Raw genomic sequence first — 20818 nt, forward strand, 5'->3', positions numbered from 1 at the left:
AGGCGGTGGCTTGTGTCGTTCTCTGGATTTAACGCTTGGGGTGAAACAGGCTTACCAATGTTTTTGCTAGCGTTACAGTGATAGGTGAGTGGATGTCTGAGAACAATGGCTCAAAATCAAGGACTTCGAATTAAATATAAGCGCTCGCTTCAATATAGTCAACCAACCTTACTCCTTCACATGTAACTTTGCCAACTCCTTTGCCATGTCCAACTCGGCCACTGACAATGTATATATTATCGTTTTTACATAAATCAACTAGCTTATAACCATGTGAGGTTGGATAGTCTTTCAACATCATTCACATAATCAACAAAATCGTTAGGGAATATATTTTCGTTGACAGAGAATGAGTTTGTTGTAATGAAATCTGATGAAGTGCGTGTCCTTGTGTAGCCGGGCATGGTATGTTGGTATGAGGCAGTTCTTGGATGATGATGATGTTTATTACTGTGTAGCAGATGGTGGGAGGGAAGCTGGAATGAAGAGTCCTTCCTCCATAAAGAGTTCATGAAGAATATTATAATTTAATTTAAGCCAAAAAGGAAAAAGATTAATTAATATGGATAAGTGGGGAAGCACAAGGTTAAAGCACATGGTTGAAGACCATGTGCTCAATTAATGTAACACAAAATGTGTGAACTGGCAAATATTCAGATATAATTATAAATTAAATAGTAGTGCAATTAATTATATTTTACTTTAATGAAAAGCTGTGATACCCTTTCTATGAATATATTTGTTTCCAAAGCAGGATGGAAAGAGATAAGAGTATTGAAAAGTTTCTCACCTGAAGAGTCCTCCCTCCATAAAGAGTTCATGCAGAATGCAGGAGGAGGGCAGGTGAGAAGGGAAGTTTAAAGAAGTGGACCAAAGGGCCAATCAGAAGAAAGGTAGCATCTGACAGGTATTAAAGGCAGTCAAGATGCTTCACAGTGACATGAAGTGGTGGACATATCTAAAAATAGATAGAAGGAAGTCCAGGTTAAGCTGGAGAAATCACAGAGGCTGCAAAAGGGTATCAAGGTTGATGTTAGTTGGCTGACATTCAACTGCAGACAAGGACAACATATAATGAACACACAATGAAGTGATGGTGATAATAGATGAACATGTATATATGTATATAATGAATACCAGGGGGTTATAAGTGGATGGTACTTATGTGGCTAACTCATTCAGAGTTAGCACCACCACCCGCATACGCTTGCATTGAAATTCCCAATGATAAAAATACTATTTTAGCAATCTACTGATAACTTACACACGATTTCATTGTGTATTTTTGGAAATTTTTCGCCAGAGTAATATGGCAACCCCTCTGGGGCGATATATGAGATTCCAATATAAACATCTCCATTACCAGATACATTCAACATTTCATGGGAACCGAGAAACCATACAGCACGTTCCGAGGATTTGGCTATTCTATGGAAATGCTGTATGTATTCATGCTTTATGGCCAGCTATACCGCCTGATTTTCTTCCAGTCCTTGTAATTCTGGGTTTTATAAAACATTGCATATCCAGGAATGTCAATACAATCACATTTATCTAGTTTTGTTTCAACAAAACAAAACATTTCATACTTTGTAATAAAATTCGTAAATTCAGGAATAAAAGTAATCTAGATTTCCAACCACACAGTTTAAAATGAGAACCATCACTGTTACGTGATATGAAAGCGTCTGTTGGCGAGGGCTCACACGCAGGTTGCTCTGTTGGTATATCATTATCTGCATGTACACGAATATGGTCACAGTTAGATTCGTTTGCTTTTTTGTTGTTGGATGACACATTATTGTTATGTGGAACATACACATCTCAGTGTTATCTACGCACATTTATCGAGAAATTTATAGTTTCATTTGCATTGACAGTATTAGGCCTATGTTCGTTGTATGCCTGGAGATGTGTAATGTCATGATCCTCTTCGATTCGTAGCGTTTTTTGTTGTTGTCTATTTAGGAAATGTTCAAGAACATTGGCATACGAAGGTCTGAGTGACCACATCGACTGTCTCGAATCTTTAAACGGATTATCACCAGGGTTACACCGTCTATAGTTAATATTCAGTCTGTCAACAGTTAGACTTGCCTTAAGTCCTCTGCGTTTAGCCTCTTTCAGCATAGGGAGAAACTCTCGTCGCCGTTCAACAATTTCACGTGGGAACTGTTCACTAACAACAAACTTAGTGTCCTTGAGGTTTTTCACACTGGTTAAAACGTTCCATCTCTGATCAGACGTAGAGAACTTAGCCACTATCGTACGGGGTGGTTTTCATTTCGTGGCCTCTTCTATGAACTGTCACAAGGTTAATCTCTGTGTTAGACTTCATCTCCCGCTTAACGAAGTCCTTTCGGCTCTTCACCAATCATCTACGGTGAGCCATGAAACAGGAGATTGTCTCTCATTGATCTCACTTTGAAATCCACTACAACCTCTTTCATATCCCTCTGTTGTTGGTACAGGAAGTCTACATCGTAATATATATCATCCACATCCCTACTGATTCTAGCACTTCTGACGAAGTGAAGTCTGTATGCTGTCAGCCGCTTTCGTTCTTTAGTGCTTTCAGATTTAAGTTCTAGGCATGCTGAGTCACAATTCTGGACACAAGACTCAAGTTTACCTACCCTTGTGAAAGTCTGCTTCAGGGTATTTTCAAGCGAGGTCAGTTTACCATCAATCACTGTGAGTTTTTCATCAATGTTGTCTACCCGCTGCACCTTCTGCTGAACATAGTGTACCATGCCAGTCAGGTGACGCATCTGATCAAACAATGTCTAGCCTAGTATTATTGGAATCAAAACTGCCATGACTCTGAAATCCTGATATGTTCATCTGGCTTGGATAGTCCATATCCTGTGTATTTCCCAATGTTATTGGTGGGTTAGGCAGTTGTTTGGTAAATCCTAACCACTAATTATACATACAAGTTGAACACTAAAAGGCAGACACTGAAGAATGATTAAATAAATGTGTACACTAGTTACATCTGTCACATTATTATGATCAGTACAGACACTGGGATACTACCTTCTTTAGACCATATATCCAGGGAGGTACCAGATTCAAATTCTTCTGTAAAATGATACAATAACCGGTCTACGTCTGATCTATAACATTCGGCAAGTAGGTGATATACTCCAGTTGACCTATTTCTTTAATACATTCCATAGAATAAATTACATAATAATGTAACTACTATATTTACTTAAAAAAAAAGTGTATTTATTTCTTTAACCGGATGGAAAAATAGAATACTGAAATAGATCTGCCCTGTGGGGAAGAGTCCTCTCGCCATAAACAGTTCATGAAGTATGCATGTTGAGGGCAGGTGAGAAAGGAAGTTTAAAGAGAGGACCAAAGGGCCAGTCAGAAGACATGTAGCATGCACACAAAGACAACAGTTAAGCACTTCTGGAAATATGTAATACTGAAATCTCCCCGTTCGCAACAACTGCAAATTACGTGATGAAATATGTCAAGAAGGGTGTATCGTCGAAATGATAGGACAGTACAATGACATCTGTGTAGCATGATATGCCACACATGCATTTCTGTTAAAATGTCACATCTTTACGAACGGTTCCGCTTAATAAGTAATTTTGTTAATTTGAGTCTGTATATCTTCATGTGGTAACCCCAATTATGATGTAAAAGGTTTTGTACTTTATGTCACGTGGCCTTTAATGCCCAAAACCTGCCTGTCTGTCTGTCTGTCTTTTAAAATGCAGTATCTGTACACTGTTATTGTGGGTATTTAACCTAATCAGAGACGCGACAATTGGGTATTATGGACATGCATTCGACAGGCATGACCTACACTCGCATAGGACGTCAACTAGGGTACCATTATATGCTAACTAGCAGACTAGTACGAAAACACGAGCAAACAGGATCTGCCACAGTCAAAGTCAAGGCACTGCTTCGGCTTGTACGTCATCAACCATTTGCAACATCTCCTGTCCTGAAACACAACAATCAACTGTCAGGAATGAAGTCTAGAAGGACAACCAAACGTCCCTTCCTTGCCGATCATCATTGGAGAATTCGTATAGCATGGTGTTTAGCCCAAGACATGGCGAATAAGTCCAATAAGACCTACAGACCCATATGCTGGAGATTCGGTAATGGTTTTGGGTTGCCTGTCACATGATTGTTAGCTGGGTCTTGTCACCATCCAAGGAAACCTCAATGCTGATCGGCACATCTATAAATCCCTGCAACCAGTTGTTGTGGCGCTTTTTGACATTCGCCACCCGACCTGTGAAAATGGATGACAATGCTAGGCCACATCGTTCCCGATGACATTTCTATCATGAACCATGATGTGGAATTGTGTTCCTGACTCTGGTCCTCCCTACTTATTCTGGCGACTGATTTTGCACAAATACCGTGCCTCTGATGCTTTGTTAGAATCATGATTAAAATCTCAAACAGGATAAACTTTATACGTTTTCTTATTGTCAGAGGTGCCTTCTTGCAAAACTCATTCGTGTTTCTGGTGTTATGTTATCAGGGTTTCAATTCAAATGCTCGTAGGACCAGTCATTGTAAAATATACAGGGGTGCTTAACTATTTTCTTTATGTATAAATGTAAACTATAGGGTTGATGAGAGGGTGGCACTTATGTGGCTAACTCAGTCACTCAGAGTTAGAATACCACCCGGTATACCACACAGAGATGACATAACCAGTATTATGTCCTCTACTGAAATAAGAAACATCAAATTAGAAATGTCATCCAATTACTCATCCATAATATCTATATCAACAGGGTCGCCAAGTTTAGAAAATGATTCTGCTGTTCCTCAATAGTTACATGATTTGCAATATTTGTATATTTGCATTCGGTATATTTTTCATACTTTTCACCGACTTTTCTGCCTGCTTCCAAAACTTTTTCCTGGATTCAAGAATGGAACACGTGCCTCATTCAAGACAATAGATTTCTGAACTCACTCGTGTGACAATAACTGTAACTGTAACACAAATAAGGTATATTTTGACATTCACTTAATTCATTTTATGAAATGACACATTAATTCAAATGCATATGTACAATAAGGTTAGAGAAAGAACATCACATAATATAAACAGAATGAATGGTACAAACATAACAGTAACTGTTCACAGAAAAGGGTTTTAGTTTGTCATTTTAACGCAACAAGTTGGGGGACAGCATCAACGTATTGAAGACCCGGTAGGATGCCCTCTTTCAGTCGCTCGTCCAGCTGCGGTACTTTTTCTTCTTGGGTCGGAGTAAACCATCTGCGGCCAGTTGAAGGATCAATGACAACCTTCCATTCAAGGCCTTTCAACATCTCACCATCAAGTACACACTGATCCGCTAACATCCCCACACATTCCTCCAAAAGTCTCCAATATTACCGACTTGTATTAGGCACATGGGCAATAGACTGGTTGATGTTTGGGTTGTCTTGGAATGCAGTGTGGAGGGACCCCTGCTGTGGCCACCTTTCTATATGGACTGTCTGTAGTGGAACATACAGCCCTTGAACTGGCACTGGAACTCGGCTCTGACAGAATTCTGTGCTGCGGTCTCAAAATCAGTGAAAACAAAATCTTAGTAGAATGTCTCAGGCCGTTTTTTCGGAATATACCAGCAATATCCCGACAGGGAACACCAGAAATAAGCTTCACACATTGTACCCGAGGTAAGTCGAACCCAGGTATTTGGCATGACGAGCGAACACTTTTACCACTAGGTACCCGACCACTCCAGATCAAAGCAGAAAAGATAAACAGTTTGTTCTCGTCTTCGAAACGGTGATGGAAGTCTTTCCTGTTTGTTGTTTTGTTGTAGATGTCCTTGATGGGGTCTTGGTAGCAGATTCTTTGCTCTGAATCAGTTTCTTAATGACATGAAAGCTGTACAGGGTCGGTTTGGACATCTGCCTTGGAGGTATGTAGTTCTACAATTAAGATGATAATCAATAACATGCACTCATTTTGTATCGTCAAACTGAAAACTTTATTATTATTATTATTATTATTATTATTATTATACATTAGACATACAGTAAGTAAGTGAGTGAGTGAGGTAAAATTTAAAGTCACAGCCATATCGTAACTATCAACCTGCGTACAAAGGACAGTAAAATATATACTTATTACAGAAAAGTATTATCTATATATTCGCATTTGCGCTATATAGTGAAATAGAATACATTCAGTTTAAGAACTTAATGTTTAGTTCTCCTTGGTAGATTGTCGGTATTAGGAGATGGTTGACTTTTACTGGCGCCTTCATAGCGACAAGGAATGTTTCGACGGTGATATCACTATCAGCAGGAAGATGATGGATGTTTCTGTAGCTGCTGATGAGGTGTTGATAGTTGTTGGACAACCAGCCTTACAACACTTCCAGTAAACAGTGCCCCGCCTTCTTGACCTCTACATGTTCAACCTCTATACTTTATACCTTGTATTGCAAGACGAAGGGCTCTGCTCACGTCTTCTCGTGAATACACCTATGTCCTTTTATGTTCTATATTAAACTGAAATACCCTGCATATTTTAATGGCATAGTTAGTAAAACACATAGTTTACTGATATATAACTGTTGACAGGTGAACACAGTTTCCTTACTGTCAATTGACGTGTCTTGACACCCTGTGTTAAAATAACCAATCAAATTTACAGATTGTAAATTGGAAATCACCGGATCGTTAGTTTGTCCCCGCTTGCCGACCAGGCACCCACATCTTCCCTTAACCGTCTCTGATCCAAGCAACGCCGAGAAAACAGAACCAAGACCGTCGGGGTTGGAGGCGTTTTGTGTAACACGTACATGCCCCCGTAATACAATCTCCAACACTGTGACCCAGTTGTATTCAAACACTCCAGGTGCGGGTGCAGAGTACGGCGAGGGCAATGTTATGTAGGGCAGCTTAGCGGAGAGAGTTGTGAGTGAGTGAGTGTTACAATCGCTTCTACAAGAGGATGCTTACGTTCCTGTGTGCGGACATGCCTTTGTGGCCACTGCACCACACACACACACACACACACACACACACACACACACACACACACACACACACACACACACACACACACACACACACACACCACTATCACACACACACACCACACAGCTACCAATGTCACTACCACCACCCTGCTACTACTACTACTACTTCTACTACTACTACTACTACTACTACTACTATGAGTCTCTTCAAGTTTTATAATTATCGTATTTATTTAAATTCCTCATATTTACATTAACACAGTGGTTAACATACATGTCACTGATTCGTGTATGACAATCGCACAATGGCGGATTATGCCCAGATCAGTGTGGTGGATTTTCTGTTCCATGCATGGACAGCGATTAATGCACGAATATACTGTCACTACTTCTATTCCTGTTACTACTACTCCTACTACTACTACTACTACTACTACTACTACTACTACTACTACTACTACTACTACTACTGCTTCTACTACTATGAGTATTATCTTGTAAAAATTAGACTTTGCTCATCAAGTTTTATATTTATCATATTTATTTAAATTCCTCATATTTACATTAAAACAGTTGGTTAACATACACATCACAGATTCGTGTATGACAATCGCACAATGGCGGATTATGGCCAGATCAGTGTGGTGGAGTTTCTGATCCATGTATAGACACAGTGTCATGCATGACTCTAACAGTTCACCAACATCAGCAGGAATATGAAAACAGTAAGAGCATAACCTGCTCCAGTCAAAAATGCCTTTTAAGGGCAATGTTTACAAAAAATGATTTCCTCAAACATATTTGAAATTCGTTGGCTGGTTTCTGTTTCGCCCCTTGCCCTGTGGTCTGTAGTCAAACAGTTTGATCTGTTGGCGATACATGAACAGCAACGCATCGTCGTGACCTCCACAGCAATGTGTGAACATTTCTTCTCGAGTGGTATGTATTTAGGTTTCATGTCTGTCAAACCCAAACCTAAATTAGAGGGCTTATCTCAGTATTCAGCTTTAATAATCACTCTTAGAGATTTAGTCAGAAATGGCATTTTCCATATCTCCACCGTAAGGTCATTCTACAAAATGAATCAAAATTGTATAGCAGACATTTCTGGGATGAGCATTGAGCGTATCAGTATCATGAACCATGCTGTTGTCCCAAATGCAATAACTCTGGTATTAACGTGAGATATAAAAGAACACCCGCTCGAAAACGCATTATATGATGTTGCACATACCCAAGGCCTACAATATATAACATTTCAAAATGTCAAATCGAAATTCGTCGATGGATTTGCAAAGAAACCAACCACCCATGTAGTTTCACCATCACAGGCCTAATGCGTGTTTGGTTATGAAAATGAAACTTTCCGATTGGTGGATGAAATGGCGACGGACAACATAAAATGACATCGGCTGATTTGTACTTTAAGATCAGGCAAACACAAAACAATTATGTTGTTTCCTGGTGAGGCATAAACATCGCACCAACCTCTCATTATGACTTTTCAATAACAACAGGAATTGTTAATGGAATTTCAAGAATTAAGGAAACTCATTATCTGCTCCTGTGCGACTTCATAGGCCAACTGCAGAGGAGTGTATTGAAACTTAACAATTGACAGACGACAGTCAACGCTGGATGCCACTAGGTTGCTATGACTCTTGTTTAGCCCCTTAATCCCGTGCGCCAGACAGGGAAACAACAAGTACAATCTCTTAAAGTATTTTAGTATGACGCAGCCGGGAATCGAACCCCGGACTTTCCACTCTCTACCACCAGACCACTGAGGCGGTCCAGATAATTTTGGGTGTCATCTACTGTTTAAATCTTTACATGTAAGGTCTTGCTATATCTGTTTCAGGATAACTGTTCGTTATTTTAACAATGCCCATGCAGCCATGTGATGTCTTTTTCCTTGTCGAGAGACTACAAGTTAGGCATCTTAAGTGCAATTAGCAGTTAGACCTTACAGCTTGTGTACTAGTTCTGCAATACACTATTGATAGTAAATACTGTGAAACAATCAAATGGATTGGGCACAAGTGACACACTTACGAGGCACTCATTTACTGTTATCTATTTGATTTCAGGATAATGATGACTGTGTGGCTGATTCTGTCTCTTGCTTCTTTGATAATTTCTGCACAAGGTGAGACAAGAAAAGATTTTGTATTCTGCCTTCAACGTGTCACTTGATGCCATATGCAACATCTATGTACAGTGAACGGTATTGCTACATCTGTGTACAGTTTATGGTATTGCTACACTTGTGTACAGTGAATGGTATCGCTACATCCTGTGAATGGTATGGTTACATCTATGTTCAGTGAATGGTATTGCTACACCTGTATACAGTGAATGGTAATGCTACACCTGTGTACAGCGAATGGTATTGATACACCTGTGTACAGTGAATGGTATGGTTACACCTATGTTCAGTGAATGGTATTGCACCACCTGTGAACAGTGAATGGTATTGCTACACCTGTGTATAGTGAATGGTATTGCTGCACCTATGTACAGTGAATGGTATAACTACACCTGTGTACAGTGAATGGTATTGCTACACATGTGTACAGTGAATGGTATGGTTACACCTATGTTCAGTGAATGGCATTGCACCACCTGTGAACAGTGAATGGTATTGCTACACCTGTGTACAGTGAATGGTATAACTACACCTGTGTACAGTGAATGGTATTGCTACACATGTGTACAGTGAATGGTATTGCTACACCTGTGTACAGTGAATGGTATTACTACACCTGTGTACAATGAATGATATTGCTACACCTGTGTACAGTGAATGGTATTGCTACACCTGTGTACAGTGAATGGTATTGCTACACCTGTGTACAGTGAATTGTATTGCTACACCTGTTTAGAGTGAATGGTATTGCTACACCTGTGTACAGTGAATGGTATTGCTACACCTGTGTACAGTGAATGGTATTGCTACACCTGTGTACAGTGAATGGTATTGCTACACCTGTGTACAGTGAATGGTATTACTACACCTGTGTACAATGAATGGTATTGCTACACCTGTGTACAGTGAATGGTATTGCTACACCTGTGTACAGTGAATGGTATTGCTACACCTATGTAGAGTGAATGGTATTACTACACCTGTGTACAGTGAATGGTATTGCTACACCTGTTTAGAGTGAATGGTATTGCTACACCTGTGTACAGTGAATGGTATTGCTACACCTGTGTACTGTGAATGGTATTGCTACACCTGTGTACTGTGAATGGTATTTCTGCACTTGTGTACAGTGAATGGTATTGCTACACCTGTTTAGAGTGAATGGTATTGCTATACCTGTGTACAGTGAATGATATTGCTATACCTGTGTACAGTGAATGGTATTACTACACCTGTGTACAGTGAATTGTATTGCTACACCTGTGTACAGTGAATGGTATTGCTACACCTGTGAACAGTGAATGGTATTGTTACACCTGTGTACAGTGAATGGTATTGCTACACCTGTTTACAGTGAATGGTATTGCTACACCTGTGTACAGTGAATGGTATTTCTACACCTGTGTACAGTGAATGGTATTGCTACACCTGTTTAGAGTGAATGGTATTGCTATACCTGTGTACAGTGAATGATATTGCTACACCTGTGTACAGTGAATGGTATTTCTACACCTGTGTACAGTGAATTGCATTGCTACACCTGTGAACAGTGAATGGTATTGTTACACCTGTGTACAGTGCATGGTATTGCTACACCTGTGCACTGTGAATGGTATTTCTACACCTACGCACTTTGAATGGTATTGCTACACCCGTATTCTTTATATGTTTATGCTCCACCTAGGATACATGAGAACTTAAAGCATCATTTCAGCTGTTGGCATGTCGTATGTTATGTTTCACTTCAAAATATGTATGATGTGTGCATTAAAGATTCACATGACAGTATGTTTGCTAACATGTCAAATACATAGAAATAATATTATTTTACGATCATTTCCAGGCGACCAGTGCAAGGACAACCAGCACTGTTCCGACTGTGACAGAAGTACAGGACGTTGCCTCACAGACTGTAACACTGGGTATTTTGATGATATGTGCAGTTCACTGTGCAGCAAGAACTGCAAAAAACGCTCATGTCAGTTGTCAGGCTCTGGCATTGGTGTTTGCACTGAGGGTTGTGTCCCCGGATATCAAGGCGCCAGCTGCATCATACCATGTGACAGTCCAGGAGGTAACTGTACAGCATGTCCAGGTGGGTGTGATGGAGGATATTGTCAGCTGGGCTCATCCTGTGTGTCTGGGTGTGTAGACTCCTACTACGGGACTGACTGTAAGACGTGTTCAAGTAGATGTAAGTCTTGCAACATGATGACAGGATTGTGCAAGGAGTGCCGCCCTGAATATTTTGGTCCCAACTGTGTGCATTCCTGTGATCACTGCCTGCGATCCTGTGCACATGGATGCACAGAGGGCTGTCTTCCTGGATTGTATGGCACTTTCTGCGACAAGAAGTGCAGTGAAAAGTGTGGACCAAACACCGCCAGTTCTACTGACAACAATCTCCTTTCATCAAAGGCTGATTTACGTGTCTGTCTCAGGGCGAGTGGAGATTGCATCCATGGATGTCAAGAAGGATGGTTTGGTCCACAGTGCTCTTCCCCATGCAGCCTTAACTGTGTAAACAGACGATGCAAGTCTACAGGTGACTGTGTAGATGGTTGTGTCCCTGGACACTTCGGCAGAGACTGTAAACCCTGCCCTGTCAACTGCCTTCACAACATGTGTCACACGGACAGCGGAAAGTGCACAGACGGATGTACACGTGGCTTCTATGGTGGACTCTGCCAGCACACGTGTGAAGTGTGTCTTGATGGTGTCTGTGATCAGAAGACTGGTTCCTGCACCAAAGGCTGCCACCTGACTGGACGGAAGTGTGATTCTACCTGCACGTTCAACTGTTCTGTAGCGGAATGTCTGAGAGTGGAACATTGCAACCAAGGTAACTATAACACTACAATGCTTCCTGATTTACCAGTGGCCTAAATCTGTAATCAGTTCAGTTATTTTGCTATATGAAACTCAAATACAACCATTTTCTTAAAACTTACAGAGGACACCAGTAGAAGACACAGTGGCGTACAACTAGCTACCCTACTGACATCGCTGTTGTTTTTGGTGGTTGGCAGCGTGGTGTCAGTGACGATTTGTTGCCGCAGGCGTGTTAGGATGCCAAGGTGAGTGATATTCACAGTATACCTTTTCTGTATCCTAGCTCACAGGGACAGTAACACGTCGTGTTAGTAGATATGTATGGGTCGTCAACAGGGGTAAGTGTTACAGTTGTATGATGGTTGCCGGTAAACACACCTTGTAACGGCCACACAAGAGAATGGATTTTAAAGGATTCATCTAAAGTCGTCTTAGATGTTTTCTTTTGTATGAGCAAATATGATATTGCTTCATGGTAATAGAGCTTCTGTATAATAATGGTGGTACAGCTTACTTGTGATACAGCTGCTGTATATATTTATGACGTTTTAGTTTCTTGGTGATGCAATTACTTTATATGTTCAAGACGCTAGAGCTCCCTGGGGATACTGCTACTGTATATATTCATGACGTTATAAATTCCTTGTAATACAGCTACTGTAAATATATATGACGCTAACGCTTCCTGGTGATACAGGTACGCTATATATTCCTGACGTTATGACTTCTTAGTGATACATGTACTGTATGTTTTGTTTGAGTTATAGCTTTCTAGTGAAAGAGGTACTGTATATATTCATGACGTTATAGTTTCCTGGTGAACCAGCTACTGCATATATCCATGACGTTATAGATCCTTTTTGAAATGGTTACTGTATATATTCATGACGTTATATCTTCATGGTGACAGAGCTACTGTATATATTCATGACATTATATCTCCACGATGCAAAATCTTCTGATTATATTCATGACATTATATCTTCACGATGCAAAATATTCTGACTATATTCATGACGTTATATCTTCATGGTGACAGAGCTACTCTATATATTCATAATGTAAAAGGTTCCTGGTGATGCATTTACTTAATATTTTCAAGACGTTATACCTTTTCTGGTGATATAGCTATGTTCTATGTTCATGACGTTATAGCCCCCCGATTAAAAAGCTACTTTTCATATTGCCGACGTTGTATCTACCTGGCAATTCAGCCCCTCTATATATTCATGACGTTATAGCTTCCTGGTAAAACAGTTACTGTATATATTCATGACGTTATAGCTTCCTGGTGATACACCTACTGTATATATTCATGACGTTATAGCTTCCTGGTGATATAGCTACTGTATATCTTCATGACGTTATAGCTTCCTGGTGATACACCTTCTGTATATATTCATGACGTTATACCTTCCTTGTGATATAGCTACTGTAAATATTCATGACGTAATAGCTTCCTGGTGATATAGCTACTGTATATATTCATGACGTTATAGCTTCCTGGTGATACAGTTAGTGTATATATTCATGGCGTAACAGCTTCCAGGTGATATAGCTACTGTAAATATCCATGACGTAATAGCTTCCAGGTGATATAGCTACTGTATATATTCATAACGTTATAGCTCCTTGGTGCTATACATACTGCATATATTCATGACGTTATAGCTTCCTGGTAAAACAGTTACTGTATATATTCATGACGTTATAGCTTCCTGGTGATACACCTACTGTATATATTCATGACGTTATAGCTTCCTGGTTATATAGCTACTGTATATATTCATGACGTTATAGCTTCCTGGTGATACACCTACTGTATATATTCATGACGTTATACCTTCCTTGTGATATAGCTACTGTAAATATTCATGACGTAATAGCTTCCTGGTGATATAGCTACTGTATATATTCATGAAGTTATAGCTTCCTGGTGATACAGTTAGTGTATATATTCATGGCGTAACAGCTTCCAGGTGATATAGCTACTGTAAATATCCATGACGTAATAGCTTCCAGGTGATATAGCTACTGTATATATTCATAACGTTATAGCTCCTTGGTGCTATACATACTGCATATATTCTTGACGTTATAACTTCCTGGTAATACAGTTACTGTATATATTCATGACGTTATAGCTTCCTGGTGATATAGCTACTGTATATATTCATGACGTTATAGCTTCCTGGTGATACACCTACTGTATATATTCATGACGTTATACCTTCCTTGTGATATAGCTACTGTAAATATTCATGACGTAATAGCTTCCTGATGATATAGCAACTGTATATATTTACGACGTTATATGTTCTCAGTGATATAGCTACTGTATATATTCATAACGTTATAGATTTCTGGTGATATAGGAACTGTATATATATATATGATGTAGAATCTTACTGGTGATATAGCTACGGTATTTATTTACGAAGTTATAGCTGCTTAATGATATACCTGCTGTAAATATTTATAACATTATATATTCATGACGTTATCGTTTCCTGGTGATATAGGTACTGTATATTGTCATTGCGTCATAGCTGTTGTATATATTTACGTCCTGGTGATATAGGAACTGTATATGGTCACGACGTTATAGCATCATGGTAGCTACTGTAAATATTCATGATGTTAGAGCTTCCTGTTGATGTAGGAACTGTATAAATTGATGGATAAATTCTTTCTAGTGTTATAGCTACTATACATATTCATGACGTTATAATTTCTTAGTGATATTGATACTGCTTATGGTCATGGCGTTATAACTTCCTGGTAACATCTCACTAGGCATGACATTGTGTAGCCAAGTCGTTCGAGGCGCCGCAACTCGGGTTCGAATCCCAGGTTGGCCTTAGTTTGTCAGCATCATCTGGGTGTTTTCTTAATGACCAGCATCATCTTTGGCATTTACGTTTTGATTATATAGTCTATATTGCATTGCATAAATTGTTATAAGTCTGACTATCACAGTTGTTGAGTCAGGATCCGGAATTAATTTGTTCGAATCCCCGATTGTTTCTGTTTATTATACTATATATGTCAGCACCATACCCTTAACTGTCCGGATGTCTTGCAAACAAGCACCACCCACAGCCAGGAAGACAGAATTCTTATAGTTGTGATACTTCCTGTTTCCGTATCTTGGGCACTTACATGTTGTACAGTTTATACAAATGTAGATATAACTGAGGTTCACAGTGAATTCAAATCATCCCTTATTTCTTCAGAGAAAGGCCATGGCGTTAAACAGCAAACAAACAAACAAACTTATGCATATGTTCTCTTTCACAGACAGCACACAATACAGGGAATAATTCCACATGAAGCACCAAGTGATGAGGTCCAGGTACCCCACGACTACTGTGAAATCAGAGACGAAGAAATGGACATCGTGTGTGAGCTGCCAGGGATAAGAGGAGACGAATCGGTAGCTGGAACTGCCCCTGCCATACCTGTTCTGGCTGATTGCTTTGCACCAGACTGCGATAGTGCAGACAGTGATGCTGCTACGTCAGAGGAGTCAGGTGTTGACGAGAACACATACACTCATCTCGTGCGACCGGTTGTTGTTGATGTTCCGGAAACAGTAGTGAACTATGTATCTCCAATCGAGGAGTGATACAATATAACCACTATATGCTCAGTTTACAACGGATTTGCATTTTGGTATCAACTTAAAACTGAAGTAATTGATCAAAATTGGACAAAACCCAACATAGAAAAAAACAAACATGTATAGAAACAACTCTCAATCATAATTTATTCCTCATGATTATTTGAAGCAGTTCAATATAGAAGGGCGTTCCATGTTTCAAGTAAGAAATGTTTGATTTTATCATACTGTCAATCCTTTTGAAAAATCTGAAAAATTACGTGTCATGATTTTCATTTTACTTTGCTGTTTCATTTCTTGAGCAAAATGCAATAATTATCAACATATATATTGACATTAGACAGACGTTTTGGGTATTGTTCATCAAACCCCTCCCTCCTATGCCCTATACAAGCCCCTGTAGTCCTAATTACTGATTGTCACTGACAAGAAGAGTCAATCCGGCCTGTGACTACAAAGATGACTTTGTCTATTGATCTTTACACTGTAAAGGTCACGTGATAGCTACAGTCGCAACCTGCTTGATAGACTACAGTCTCCCCGCCTCGGGATGAACGTTTTCAAAAACAGTTTCCTTTTGTGTATACTTTGCCTCGCCGTTGATATTAATAATTATTTCCGGGTATGAGTAGTTGTATAACGCTATTGATATGACCACGTGAGTACCTCGTCTACTGGTGCTGACTGATGATTTGTCACGACAATTATGTGACATGTTTTATCCTTTGCATTTTTACACCACTGATTGTCGTCTGATGTGCCAAACACGTTACAGAATGGATTTATTTGTTTTATTTTTCTAATTGCTACATTTGTTTGTTAGTTTTTGCTTTCTGTGTTTGTGTTTGTGCTTTGATTTGATTTTTTGATTTTTGAAGTTCCAGGGATGACAACATCTCAACAGTTAACCTCTCATTTGACTTGTACAGGATTTACAGTTTTCTATTTTAAACAGACGATTCATAGACAGCAACAAGAGTGACTATTGTTTTTCTATGGACTACTAATGGCTAGTGAGTTTAATCATAATGCAGTCTGGTGAATGTCATCATAATCCATAGTGGTGAATGTTAGCATGATGTTAGCTAGCGAGTAACATCATTATCCATGCTAATGAATGTCATCATGATATAATCTAGTGAATATCATCATCATCATCATCATCGAGGCTAGTAAATATCATCTTAACGCAGGATAGGGAATATAATCATAATGCAGGATAGTGAATGTCATCATACTCCAGCCTATTGAATGTCATCATAATGCAGGATAGTGAATATCATCATACTCCAGGCTAGTGAATGTCATCATACTCCAGCCTAGAGTATGTCATCATAATGAAGGATAGTCAATATCATCGGAATCCAGGCTAGTGAATGTCATCATAATGAAGGATAGTCAATATCATCGGACTCCAGGCTAGTAAAAGTCATCATAATGCAAGATAGTGAAAGCCATCATAATAAAAGATAGTCAATATCATCGGACTCCAGGCTAGTGAATGTCATCATAATGCAAGATAGTGAATACCATCATACTCCAGGCTAGTGAATGTCATCATACTCCAGGATAGTGAATGTCATCATAATCCAGGCTAGTGAATGTCATCATACTTAAGCCTATTGAATGTCATCATACTCAAGGCTATTGATTGTCATCATACTCCAACCTAATGAATGTCATTATAATGCAAGATACTGAATGTCATCATATTCCAACTTAGTGAATATCGTCATAATGCAGGTTAGTGAATGTCGTTATAATGCAGGCTAGTGAATGACATCATATTGCAGGATAGTAAATGTCATCATACTCCAGCCTAGTGAATGTCATCATAAGTCAGGATAATGAATGTCATCATACTCCAGCCTGGTGAATGTCATCATAATGAAAGATAGTGAATGTCATCATACTCCAGGATAGCGAATGTCATCATACTCCAGCTTGGTGAATGTCATCATACTCCAGGATAGTAAATGTCATCATAATGCAGGATAGAGAATGTCATCATACTCCAGTCTAGTGAATGTCATAATGCTCAAGAATAGTGAATGTCATCATACTCAAGGCTAGTGAATGTAATTATAATGCAGGATAGTGAATGCGATTATAATGCAGGTTAGTGAATGTCATTATACTCCAGCCTAGTGACTGTAGTCATAATGCAGGCTAGTGAATGTCATCATCAGTCAGGATATTGAATGTCATCATACTCCAGCTTGGTGAATGTCTACATACTCAAGGCTAGTGAATGTCATTATAATGCAGGCTAGTGAATGTCATCATACTCCAGGCTAGTGAATGTCATCATAATGCAGGATACAGAATGTCATCATACTCCAGCCTAGTGAATGTCATCATACTCCAGCCTAGTTAATGTCATCATATCCATACTAAGGTATGTCATCATACTCCAGGCTAGTGAATGTCATCATACTCCAGCTTAATAAATGTCATCATACTCCAGGATAGCGAATGTCATCATAATGCAGGCTAGTGAATGTCATCATAATGCAGGCTAGTGAATGTCATCATAATGCAGGCTAGAGAATGTCATCATACTCAAGCCTATTGAATGTCATCATACTCAAGGCTATTGAATGTCATCATACTCCAGACTAGTGAATGTCATCATACTCAAGCCTATTGAATGTCATCATACTCCAGACTAGTGAATGTCATCGTACTCCAGGCTAATGAATGTCATCATAATTCCAGCCTAATAAATGTCATCATACTCCAGGATAGTGAATGTCATAATAATGCAGGCTAGTGAATATCATCATATTCCAGCCTAATAAATGTCATGATACTCCAGGATAGTGAATGTCTTCATAATGCAGGATAGAGAATGTCATCATAATGCAGGATAGTGAATGTCTTCACAATACAGGATAGTGAATGTCTTCATAATGCAGGATAGAGAATGTCATCATAATGCAGGTTAGAGAATGGCTTCATAATGCAGGATATTGAATGTCTTCATAATGCAGGATAGTGAATGTCATCATACTCCAGGCTAGTTAATGTTATCATATCCATACTAAGGTATGTCATCATACTCCAGCCTAATAAATGTCATCATACTCCAGGATAGTAATTGTCATCATACTCCAACCTAACGAATGTCATTATAATGCAAGATAGTGAATGTCATCATATTCCAGCTTAGTGAATGTCGTCATAATGCAGGTTAGTGAATGTCGTTATAATGCAGGCTAGTGAATGACCTCATAATGCAGGATAGTACATTTCATCATACTCCAGCCTAGTGAATGTCATCATAAGTCAGGATAATGAATGTCATCATACTCCAGCCTGGTGAATGTCATCATAATGAAAGATAGTGAATGCCATCATACTCCAGGATAGCGAATGTCATCATACTCCAGCTTGGTGAATGTCATCATACTCTAGGATAGTGAATGTCATCATAATGCAGGATGGAGCATGTCATCATAATGCAGGCAAGTGAATGCCATCATAATGCAGGATAGAGAATGTCATCATACTCCAGTCTAGTGAATGTCATCATACTCAAGAATAGTGAATGTCATCATAATGCAGGATGTGAATATCATCATACACCAGCCTATTGAATGTCATCATACTCCAGGCTACTGGATTTCATCATACTCCAGCCTAGTGAATGTCATCATAATGAAGGCTAGTGAATGTCATCATTCTCCAGGCTGATGAATGTCATCATTCTCCAGGATAGTGGATGTCATCATACTCCAGCCTAGTGAATGTCATCATAATGCAGGATAGTGAATGTCATCATAAGGAAGGCTAGTGAATGTCATTTTACTCCAGTTTAGTGAATGTCTTCATACTCCAGGCTGGTGAATGTCATCATACTCCAGGCTACTGGATTTCATCATACTCCAGGCTAGTGAATGTGATGATAATCCAGGCTAGTGAATGTCATCATAATCCAGGCTAGTGAATGTCATCATTCTCCAGGCTGGTGAATGTCATCGTAATGCCGGATAGTGAATGTCATCCTAATGCAGGATAGTGAAAATCATCATACTCCAGCATAGAGAATGTCATCATAATGCCGGATAAAGAATGTCATCATACTCCAGGATAGTGAATGTCATCATAATGCAGGATGGAGCATGTCATCATAATGCAGGCTAGTGAATGCCATCATAATGCAGGCTACTGAATGTCATCATACTCCAGCCTAGATAATGTCATCTTAATGCAGGCTACTGAATGTCATCATACTCTAGACTAGTCAATGTCATCATAATCCAGCCCAGTGAATGTCATCATAATCCAGCCTAGTGAATGTCATGATAACATAGTCTAATGACTGTCATCATAATCCAGATTAGTGAATGTCATCAAAATGCAGGATGGTGAATTTCATTATACTCCGGTCTGGTGAATGTCATCATAATAAAGGCTAGCGAATGGCATTATACTCAAGTCTAGTGAATGTCATCATACCCCAGCCTAGTGAATGTCATCATAGTCCAGGCAGGTGAATATCATCATTCTCCAGGATAGTGGATGTCATCATACTCCAGCCTAGTGAATGTCATCATAATGCAGGATAGTGAATGTCATCATAAGGAAGGCTAGTGAATGTCATTTTACTCCAGTTTAGTGAATGTCTTCATACTCCAGGCTGGTGAATGTCATCATGCTCCAGGCTACTGGATTTCATCATACTCCAGGCTAGTGAATGTGATGATAATCCAGGCTGGTGAATGTCATCATAATCCAGGCTAGTGAATGTCATCATTCTCCAGGCTGGTGAATGTCATCGTAATGCCGGATAGTGAATGTCATCCTAATGCAGGATAGTGAAAATCATCATACTCCAGCCTAGAGAATGTCATCATGATGCCGGATAGTGAATGTCATCATACTCCAGGATAGTGAATGTCATCATAATGCAGGATGGAGCATGTCATCATAATGCAGGCTAGTGAATGCCATCATAATGCAGGATAGAGAATGTCATCATACTCCAGCCTAGATAATGTCATCTTAATGCAGGCTACTGAATGTCATCATACTCTAGACTAGTCAATGTCATCATAATCCAGCCCAGTGAATGTCATCATAATCCAGCCTAGTGAATGTCATGATAACGTAGTCTAATGACTGTCATCATAATCCAGATTAGTGAATGTCATCAAAATGCAGGATGGTGAATTTCATTATACTCCAGTCTGGTGAATGTCATCATAATAA

The 20818-nt window shown here is 39.3% G+C and overlaps 1 protein-coding gene across 1 annotated transcript; it reads left to right on the forward strand.

The window, feature by feature from the left end:
* The first annotated feature begins 9098 nt into the window (after window positions 1–9098).
* LOC139477252 (multiple epidermal growth factor-like domains protein 10) lies at window positions 9099–15610 on the forward strand. The gene is made up of 3 exons (XM_071259803.1): window positions 9099–9150; window positions 10994–12027; window positions 15299–15610. The coding sequence occupies exons 1-3, from the start codon at window positions 9099–9101 to the stop codon at window positions 15608–15610; spliced, it is 1398 nt and encodes a 465-aa protein (XP_071115904.1).
* The last annotated feature ends 5208 nt before the right edge of the window (window positions 15611–20818 follow it).

Source organism: Haliotis cracherodii, unplaced genomic scaffold, assembly GCF_022045235.1.
Source record: "Haliotis cracherodii isolate W230 unplaced genomic scaffold, xgHalCrac1.p SCAF_32, whole genome shotgun sequence".
In the NCBI taxonomy this organism is placed as follows: domain Eukaryota; kingdom Metazoa; phylum Mollusca; class Gastropoda; order Lepetellida; family Haliotidae; genus Haliotis; species Haliotis cracherodii.

What these genes read in the sequence shown, in the direction of transcription:
- LOC139477252 (XM_071259803.1), top strand. Translation starts at nt 9,099, where the DNA reads ATGACTGTGTGGCTGATTCTGTCTCTTGCTTCTTTGATAATTTCTGCA. An exon ending in TTTGATAATTTCTGCACAAG is followed by an intron (nt 9,151 to 10,993) that starts GTGAGACAAGAA and finishes GATCATTTCCAG; the next exon opens with GCGACCAGTGCAAGGACAAC. An exon ending in CAATGCTTCCTGATTTACCA is followed by an intron (nt 12,028 to 15,298) that starts GTGGCCTAAATC and finishes CACACAATACAG; the next exon opens with GGAATAATTCCACATGAAGC.